Genomic DNA, 10,711 nt, shown 5'->3' with positions numbered 1-10,711 from the left:
CTGAGCTTGTCGATCAGAAGGTCAGCAGTTCAGCGGTTCGAATCCCTAGCGCCGGGTAACGGATTGAGCTCCCGTTACTTGTCCCAGCTTCTGCCAACCTAGCAGTTCGAAAGCATGTAAAAATGCAAGTAGAAAAATAGGAACCACCTTTGGTGGGAAGGTAACAACGTTCCGTGCACCTTCGGCGTTTCGTCATGCTGGCCACATGACTTCGGAGTTGAGCACTGCCCCCTACAGTCGGGAATGACTAGTACATATGTGCAAGGGGAACCTTTACCTTATAATGTAATAAAATACAGTGTTATGATGACTAATGAATAGTGTGGGAAGCCACCCCACCCTTCCCAGAAAAATGAAATATTTAGAGGAATATTTAAAAAGGCAGAATATTATATTTCCCTAAATGAGAAATGGAGAAACGTGGGGGGGGGGGGTTAGAGGCAGGAAGCAGCCTTTCTTAATAGCCCCCAGCAGATATTATGTTCCCATTAAGAAAGATTGGGCCAGCCTATTCAGAAACCAGTCCGTCTCCCTGCCCCCAAGCAGAAACCGAGGAGGCCACCTTTCAGAAATGCAGCTTTGGTAATCCATTCAAGACAGGATATTTTGAAACAAAGGCAGAATGGTAGGGTTAGAAGCATCCCAGAGCAGCCCAAAGCCCCTTCATTGTACCACTCCTAGAACAGTCCCAACTTCACCTGGGAGCTCAGAGAAACAATAAGCCAGAGGCTGACCAGATTAGCCCAGACAAGCACCTGGGATTTGCATTTCTTCTCTTGCCCATAGAGCCAGCTATGACCCCTACATGACCCCATAGGAACCTGACACCAGCCAATAGAATATTAAAGGGCATATTCTTGCACAGGAACAGGAAGCTCAAATGCAAAGCCCAAAAGAAGGTATAAAAACCCACCCACTCTCAAATTCATTTTGTTCAGCTGCCCAGAATCACACGGGGCTGGTGGTTCTGCTTCATCAACAAACCATCTTTCCAATCAGCCTCCATGTTTCCCGTATCTTTCTCCTGGCTTGGAACTCAACCAGATGGATATTTCTCCCAGCAACAAATAAATATCCAAATGTTGTTCATGGTGTGTTGTATTGTACAATTGGTGAAGCAGAGGATGGAGCTTGAGAACAAGAAGAAGACAATCAACACCAAGGCCAGCACCTCATCCCAACCAGTGCAGGACCTCTTGGAGGCAGGCAAAGGCTGAATGGCACTTGACAAACTTTTCAGACTTTTTATTATTTTTTAAGGACTGAGCATGGAAGACATCATTCGGTGGCTACATCACGCCAAGGAGAATGAGGTTGACCCAGGACAACAGGCTATTTGGGGATAAGTGTGTGGCAGAGTAAAGCATTGTGTATGGTTATCACGCATCCAGTTGTCCAGTTCTTGGAAAACATTGACAGAAAGATGGATTGTTTCTTGTTATCAAGAGATGTTGCGCAGAAGAAATCAAAGGCTATTTTCCTCTGATTTCTTCATGTGCTTCATGTTTCTTTTCTTTTTCTTTTGAAAAAGTTTTTTTTTATTGTACAAACACACCGTGTTAACAGGGTGGAAACAGAGTTACATTTTAGTACAAATAAAACAATACCCTTCTTATTCAACACAATTAACAATCTTATAGACTTTTAGTAGTAATGCACATATTTTATTGAATTATAATCTTTCCTTAATTATTCAATATTTCAATATATTATTTTTTGCTAATCTCCATATTCTTGATATCACTCTTTTTACTACAGATAGAATACCAATAATCATATTTCTTATGTTTAACAAACTTATATAATTCTAATAGCAATACACTGATTTATATTGGATTATAATTGTCTTTTGTTCCCCTTTCTAATTTTTAATTATGCCACTTATATTTAAAAAATATCCCCTTTCTAATCCCATTTTAAAACGAATTAAAAACAATGTTCATCTTAGTTATATTTTACAAGTTATATAAATCTAATAATAGTAATAATACACATTTTATTATTATTATTTACATTATTATCTTATTCAATAATTCAATATGTCGTTTTCATGCCAATCAAATTCTACATATCATTAATTTTACTACAAATAAAATGTTGATAGTCATATTTGTTACATTTTAACAAACATATATCGTTATACTAATAATATACATATTTATATTAAATCATACTCTTCAATCTTTTGCTTATTCAATATTTCTATATGTTAGTTTTAAAGCCATCACCATTTTATTCAAACATATTCAAAATTGTCATCATTAAAAGCCCAGGTTCCCTTCTTATTATTAATTCACCTGGAAAAAAAATTACAAGAACATGTTCTTCATTTTTCTGATGGTGAACCTGACTTTTAAAAGAACATAGATGGTTTCATGCTCTAATTTATCTGATGACAAACCAAGCAGATAATTTTTGAAAGGCCGTTTGTGATTTCAAACCATGTTGAAGTCTACAAGTCTTGGCTGGCTGGGGAATTCTGGGAGTTGAAGTCCACAAGTCTTAAAGTTCCCAAGTTTGGACACCCCTGGTATAGAGTATTATGGCACAACTATGGAAATAATGGACATAACTATGTTGTACAATATAATGCATTTAAAAAGAGATTATACTATATGATTAAGAGAATATAACGGTTACAATTAGGCTGTATAACACCATGTATATATTCAAAAAGGACTTGATACCAACCAGTATAACGGTGTTGCAAAACTGAAATTGTGATGTAGAATAAATGGAAAATGTACAATAAAAAACATTTATTATTTTTTTAAAAAACAACACCACAAGTGTTAAGGCGGCAAGAATTCTATCCTCATGTTGTGGTCACGTTATTGTCACTTTATCCCCGGGAGTATCCAACTCTGGCAACTTTTTAAAGATTTTTGGAGTTCAAGTCCCAGAATTCCCCATCCTGGCTGGCTTGCGGATTAGGGAATTCTGGGAATTGAAGCCCACAAATATGAAAAGTTGCCAAGGTTGGTCACCTCTGCTTTTACCCCAAAGGAATCAGAATGCAGCAGTTACCTGGACCGCTTTTCAGAACTCCAGAATCTATTCAACCTTCTCCCCCCTCCCCGCCCAAGAGATTTTCACATAATCTCCCATTGTGTTGCATGGATTCAACATGAACAGCTAAATAAGTGACTATTTTTTTAAAAAAAAAAACAAATTAAAAATGGATGCAATTTAAAGGAAAATGAGATGGCTCTCAGAAGGAGAAACTTGCTCAATTTTACAGCAATTAGTGCAGGATTTTAGAACGATGGCCTTTTAAGGTGATTTCCTTGCAGGAAATGGTATCCAGTTTTGAAATGGGATTTCTGAACTACATATCTTTGAAATCTCTCTCTCACTCATTCACTTTTTCACTTTGAGTTTAATCTTGGTTTCGACTACAGCAGATAATTATTTTTATCCAGTGCTTGTCCTGGGATTCACTTTGGGCCGTTGATGGTGATATGCTCCATATGACAAACCAAATGGAGTTGAGATGTGTCCTGTGGAATCTTTTTTTTTTTTATTGTAAAGAGAAAAGCAAGATCATAAATTCTCCTTTGCCGGGACCTTGTTTGGAATCTGAGTGACACAAAGCACCAAATATTATCCTAGTAAGGACAATGGCTGGAAATCCAGGACAAGCAGCCAACAGACAAGCTGGCAACCTCCACGGGTCTCTATTTCAGAAAACTATTTCAGAGCGCAGAAAATAGAATAGAATAGAATAGCAGAGTTGGAAGGGACATTGGAGGTCTTCTCCCCAACCCCCTGCTTAAGGCAGGAAACCGTACACCACTTCAGACAAATAGTTATCCAGCATCTTCTTTAAAGACTTCCAGTGTTGGGGCATTCACAACTTCTGGAGGCAACTTCTGTTCCACTGATTAATTGTTCTCACTGTCAGGAAGTTTCTCCTCAGTTCTAAGTTGTTTCTCTATTTGATTAGTTTCCACCCATTGCTTCTTGTTCTACCCTCAGGTGCCTTGGAGAATAGTTTGACTCCCTCTTCTTTGTGGCAACCCCTGAGATATTAGAACACTGCTATCATGTCTCCCCTAGTTCTTTTCATCAAACTAGACATACCCAGTTCCTGCAACCGTTCTTCATATGTTTTGGCCTCCAGCCCCCTAAACGAGCCCTTGTGATTCCACAGGCAAGCCTTGCATTCACACGATGCCCATTTTTTGCCCTCCCAGAGCCTTCGTGCGGGCCCTGCATTTACCTGGCATCCAAAACAGGCTCTCTGGGAGGGGCGGGGTAGGAGGGGCCAGCCAGTCCTTTCAACTACCGGTTCGGGGAACCAGATGTAAAATTAGCATCCACTTGGCCCGAACTGGTCCAAATTGCCTGAATCCCACCCCTGAGTACAATGTTATCAGCCTTTACATTAGTAAGGAAACCAGAGTCAGAAGAAAGTGGGTTTGCCATTTATTTGTGTTTGAAGCGTGGAGCATATTTTATTTACAATCATTAGCTAAAGGATCTGTCTCTTTCGCTCCAAAGTATTGTAAACAGTTCATCTACAGAATTCACTTAGAATTTTGGAAAAGGCAAACTATTGGGTTTTGCTGCCACCTAGAGGATAAAGCAAAAGACTGCAAAAAACGCTCAAAACATTTTACAAGGTGGGTGGGTTCCCACCACCACAATGGTTAAAAAACACCAGTAATTATTGTTGAGATCCTTAAATTGATGTCAAAGAAATCTGATGGCTGAGACCGCTCTCCCCTTTAATTTCTAGCTCAGCTTTCCCCACCCTTTCTTCCAGATTTGTAGATTTCAGACTTGGAAAATCTTCTGCAATGGCCATGCTGGTGTGGAAGAATTCTGGGAAATCTGGAAAGCACGCAGGTTGGGCGAAGTTGCTGTGCAGGTGGTCCTTGGCTTACAATAGTTCATTAGGTGACCTGTAGGAAGTTAGCACCCACCCCTCCCCTAGGAAAAAGAGATGTTTTAGGAAATATTAAAAGGGCAGAATATCTCCCTTAAAAGGGAGGCAGAAAGTCAGCCTCCCTCCTTTGTCAATGAGTCATTAAGGCCTGGGCCAGTCTATTCTACATCGAGCCAAGCAGAACCCAGGGCAACAGGCTATTTGTGGGGGGGGGGAGTGTGTGGCACAGTAAAACATTGTGTATGTCTATCTCAAATTGTCTCGAATCCCTAGTGCTGCGTAACGGAGTGAGCTCCCGTGACTTGCCCCAGCTTCTGTCAACCTGTCAAGTAGAAAAATAGGAACCACCTTTGGTGGGAAGGTAACAGCATTCCATGCTCCTTCAATGTTTAGTCATGCCGGCCACATGACCACGGAGACGTCTTCGGACAGCGCTGGCTCTTCAGCTTTGAAACAGAGATGAGCATCGCCCCCTAGAGTCGGGAATGACTAGCATGAGGGGAACCTTTCCCTTTGCAAACCTGGTTGGTAGGGATTTAGGATCCCATGCATTGCATACAACATGAGACAACGTGATTTTGATATCCAGGATTGAGAGATCGTAGACCACTGATCCATTTCCCAATAGATGTTTTCCCTTGACAGAAAAAAGAATATCCAGTGCCCCATTCAGTTCTGATTATTTGCATCGCATTGTCATTTCCCCTTTGATCAGCTGTGATGTCATCAGAAAGCCATTGTAGTTTCCTAGGAAACAGCAGTCAACAATGGGCCCTCCACCCCTTCCATATCAACTTCCCAGGAGTGACCATGGCTTCTTTGGGGGCAGAGACTTTGGATAGCCCATCCCATCCTCCAGGTGAAGAGTTTTGCAGGGACTAAGGGAGGAAAGACTCCACAGGCCTTAGAGTAGCCCTCAGGGCAAACATACCTTATGTCTTAGCAACTGGCTGATGCAAGACCAAATCTCACCCCTACAAGTTGGCCCATCTGAGGTCCAATTGCAAGTCAAAATTGAGTGTGACAGCTAGAGTTCTTGGCAGTGTCAATTAGAGAACAAGGCCAAGTACTGAATAGGATGTTAACTAGGAACTATTGAACCCCAGTGGCGCAGTGGCTAGAGTGAAGTACTGCAGGCTACTTCTGCAGCCTGCAATTTGGCAGTTCGAATCTCACCAGGCTCAAGGTTGACTCAGCCTTTCATCCTTCCGAAGTCGGTTAAAATGAGGACCCAAAAATTGTTGGGGCCAATAGGCTGAAATGCTACTGCTATCAATAACTTTATTCCATTTTCGAACTGCTAGGTTGGCAGAAGCTGGGACAAGAAACAGGAGCTCACTCCGTTACGCAGCACTAGGAATTCAAACCGCCAAACTGCTGGCCTTTCTGATCGACAAGCTCAGCGCCTTAGCCACTGAGCCACCCTTCATTTTGATAGGTCTTCAGCTAATCAAGGTTCTTCTTTTGCTGTCCTGCAACCACTCATCTCTAACCCAAAATCCACAGGTTTTAGGGATAGTTCCATGCTAGTCCTCCTTCGTGAGGGCCAACAAATTCTTCTCTCCTGAATCCATTAGCAAAGGCTGAACAAGAAGCTCCCGTTTCATTGACAGAGACCATACAAGCCAACAAAACTCTTTTGCTACTTGAAGTTTTCTGCCATTTATCGTATCGCAAGAGAACTGTTTTTTTGGGGGGAGCTATTTACTGGGGTGAGCCGTGGCGGCGCAGTACAGTGCTCAACGGTGGGTTTCACATTTTGTTACCACTGGTTCACCACACGCACATGCCCACTCGCTTCGCATGCACTCCTTCCATGCATGCGCCTGGCCTTCCATGCATGCGCTTTGCTTGCGTGCCTTCCGCGCATGCACCCGGCCTCAAAAACGTGCCTAAATAAGATGGCGTAGAGCTAAGGTGGGTGAACAGGCCCACCCGTGATTTCTGCTACCAGTTCTGCTGAACCGGTCCGAACTGGCTGAATACGAACTCTGGCAATACTGCAGGCTACTTCTGCTGACTGCCGGCTGTCTGCAATTTGGTAGATTGAGTCTCGCAGGCTCAAGGTTGACCCATCCTTCCATGGTCAGTAAAATGAGGATTTAGATTGTTGGGCAATAGGCTTGACTCTGTAAACTGCTTAGAGAGGGCTGTAAAAGCACTGCAAAGCAGTATATAAGTCTAAGCCAGGGGTGTCCAAACTTGGGAACTGGGGAATTCTGGGAGTTGAAGTCCACAAGTCTTAAAGTTCCCAAGTTTGGACACCCCTGGTCTAAGCGCTACCACTATTGTCTCCTTCGAAGAGCCTGAGAGAACGTCTCTCTAACAAATGGGGTTGCTGAAATTTAGCTCTACCTTTGCTGTCTTTCTCTTACATTCCATCTAGGTGATGAAGGGATTTCAGGCCCCCTGGCTTCCCTGCAACAGGGCAAGTCCCTTCCCACTGCAGGGAGCGGATCCAAGTCTGGAGGAGAACTAGGAAGCGGCTCACAAGACTTCCTGCTTCCCCCATCGCTGACCTCTCTCCAGCCAACACCCATCTTCAACCAGACAACTTCGGCCAGCACCTCAACCGGAGTCATCTACAGCTTGTCCGGTTCGCCAGCTGGCCCCACCCTCTCTAGGCTCTTTCAGACTCTCCCAGGTTCCTTCCCGGACATCTACGATGGAGACATGAAAAAATGGGAAGAGCATTTCCACAGCATCCAAAGGGCCTACAAGGAATTCGGGAAGGAAGACGACTTTGCCATACGGGTACTCACCGAAGATTTTACGCTCCCATTCCCTTTCGCCTGGCCGGGTGAGACCGAAGGGTCCCGCCAGTTGGCCTACGACCCTGCCGATTGCTCCGGCTTTGATTTCTTCTTGCACCCGGGACAACCCATCCCTCGCCTTCTCCAACCGCTGCACGCCACCACTCAGGCTTTCTTCAAGAAGAGACGGTTGGAACAGCTGGCGCTCAGCTACGCCAGCAAAGCCTCCCTGACTGGTGCGGTGGGGCTACCGGCCCCACAGGAAACCAGCTCCCCGTTGCGGCCAGATATCATGGTGATCACCAGTGTGCCATGCATGGCCGCACCTGCCGAGCCGTCTTTTCTCCTGCAGGACAACAAGGGGCACCAAACCATCCAACCTGCCCCCATCGGTCTCCCCAGTTCAGCTCCAATGCAGCCAATCAGCCTTCAGTTTATGAACCCTACGCAACACGGAGGATTTTAACGTTCAGCATATCATACTTAACAAGTGGATTATTTTTTTTATTGTATTTTGTACAACAGAGAATGATTGTTTTTTGTGAAATATTCTCCATAAGTGCTGGGGCACCAAGTTCAAAACTGATTTTGGGGGTTGTTTTCTTTTTTCTTTTGAAAGCTAAAAGCTTAATATCAACCCGCCGTTGCACCAGCAAATGTTTCAGCAAAGGGAACAAACCTTGATCTTGCAATCTATATCCCACTATTTGGAATAATAAAAAGACTGCCTTTCTATGCAGTGGAGCTTCTGGGATGAGAAAACACCTTTGGTGTGGTGGCTTAGAGGTGGAGCTCTCGCCTCACCATCGGGAGGCCGTGAGTTCGATCCTAGATAGATCCTAGATTTCTCTCTCTGGGCACAATGAGAATATATCTGCTGGGGGGGAAAAACTCCGCATTGGTGACAGGAAGGGCATCTGGCTGATTATTATTATTATTATTATTATTATTATTATTATTATTATTATTATTATTATTATTTCTTGAATTTCTAGACCGCCCCCTCTCCCAAAAAGGGACTTGGGGCGGTGTACAGTCAAATGCAGATAAAAATACAATAATATAAAACAAATACATTTGGATGGAGGAGATAGGCTGTACAAGAAATAAATATACTCTAAGACCCTAAAAACATCCCCAATTAAAATACCCAAACCCAATTAAAATATATCCCCGGGAGGCAAAACTAAGAGAGTGCCAGGCCAGCTGATTGAAATAGGTGAGTCTTTAATTTTTGACGGAAGGAACGGAGGTCGGTGGTAGTTCGAATGTCGGGGGGGAGGTCATTCCAGAGGGTTGGGCCCATCACAGAGAAGGACCTACTCCTAGGTGTCGCCCGCTGGCATAAACGCACAGCTCCATTCAGTTGCCCACTCTACCCAGCAAGGGATTACGGGGTCATTAAACGAAGATAAAAACAGGCCACCTTCACTAGCTCTTTCTCTCTCTAAATCAGGTTCCCCCAAATTGGCAACTTTAAGACTTGTGGATTTCCACACCCAGAATTCCCCAGGCAGCCTATGGTTCTTCTCAGCAGATAATCTAGAAGATGTTGGATAGCCATTTGCCTGAAATGGTATAGGGTTTCCTGTCTAGGCAGCGGGTTGGACTAGAAGACCTCCAAGGCCCCTTCCAACTCTACTATTGTATTGTATTGTATTAAGTTAATCTAGAAGGATGAGTTTATCTCTGCAGGTGGGTTGTAAATAAGGACACACTTGTTGAGTCCACAGTATTTATCAGTAAATCATGATCTACCTCTTCCTCACATGCGATCCAGCAGTCTTGCCCAGTTTCACAAAAAAAATCCAGAATACGTTGCCTAAATATTCTGTGGGTCAGGATCTCTTTTCTAGAGCATTTATTTTCCCTGTTAATTGTAAAACAGGACCATAAGGGTTGTAACTTCAGGCAATTTTAGAGCCACGGTGGCGCAGTGATGAGAACGCAGTACTGCAGGCTACTTCTGCTGACTGCCAGCTGCCTGCAATTTGGCAGTTCGAATCTCACCAGGCTCAAGGTTGACTCGTCCTTCCGTCCTTCCGAGGTGGGTCAAATGAGGACCCAGATTGTTGGAGGCAAGAGGCCGACTCTGTATACTGCTTAGAGAGGGCTGTAAAGCACTGTGAAGCGGTATATAAGTTTAAGGGCTATTGCTATTTTTGAGTTGTAGGCTACCTGGTGATTTTTTGTTAGTATGTCGTGAGCAGATTCACAAAATGGCTTCCGTGAGAAAAGGATTGATTCACAAATAGGCTGCTCTCGTGGCAGGAACACCTGCTGAGACAACGTTCAGATAAATGAAACTTGAGTCCAGGACAGAAATGTAACCTGAGAAAGCTTCTCAGCCAACACCCTCATTCTCCCAAAGAGGAAAGCGGGCAGGGGGTGGGGTGGGGTGTGGGGAACCACATTCAGACTCTTTATTTCCCTGTAACTACAAGTAGTCCTCGACTTACGACCACAATTGAGCCCAGAATTCATGTTGCCAAGTGAGAAACTTGTGAAGGGAGTTGTGTCCCATTTTACGCCTTTTCCTTAAGTGTGTCTCTGCAGTTGTTAAATTAGTCACCAGCTCAAAGGCCTCAATTCTTTGGTGCTCAGCCTTCCTTATGGTCCAACTTTCACAGCCATACATAAAATAAATTGTAACATGGTTAATTAAGGTGTGTGGACTTCAACTCCCAGAATTCCTCAGCCAGCACAGCAGTTCTGGGAATTGAAGTCCACACATCTTAGAATTGATGGAGAAACATTGGCCTGTCAGATGACCCATAGTCTGTAACAGGTGGTATTTCCCATAACAAGACCACCTATAAAATAAACCTCAGTATAGCCAGGTTTAGACATGCTGGGTGAATTCAGCCTTTGCATTCCACAGAATGAAATGAGACGCCCACTTCCCAGCCTTAAAATTCCTCATTTTAAATAAGTGTTCTCCTTGGTTTGCCCTGTCAAAAAATATTTTGCTCACCAGTTTTGCGCAATAATCAATTGTATCCACTTATTTGGAATCGTGGCCCTTCTCAGAGTTAAGAATTATTGATCAATGTTGTAAGAGTTGCCT

The 10,711-nt window shown here is 43.5% G+C and overlaps 1 protein-coding gene across 1 annotated transcript; it reads left to right on the top strand.

Annotated features, from left to right (window-relative positions):
• Positions 1–1,124: 1,124 nt before the first annotated feature.
• LOC309396505 (uncharacterized protein C8orf90 homolog) lies at positions 1,125–8,110 on the top strand (the record flags this gene model as incomplete). Its single annotated transcript, XM_081961665.1, has 2 exons — positions 1,125–1,206; positions 7,278–8,110. 2 exons carry the CDS (start codon positions 1,125–1,127, stop codon positions 8,108–8,110), a joined length of 915 nt encoding a protein of 304 aa, XP_081817791.1.
• Between the last annotated feature and the right edge of the window lie 2,601 nt (positions 8,111–10,711).

This window comes from Natrix helvetica, assembly GCF_964273705.1.
Source record: "Natrix helvetica genome assembly, chromosome: 9".
Taxonomy (NCBI): Eukaryota; Metazoa; Chordata; class Lepidosauria; order Squamata; family Natricidae; genus Natrix; species Natrix helvetica.
Note: the sequence above shows the minus strand (reverse complement) of the source record. Positions and strands in the feature narration are given on the sequence as shown.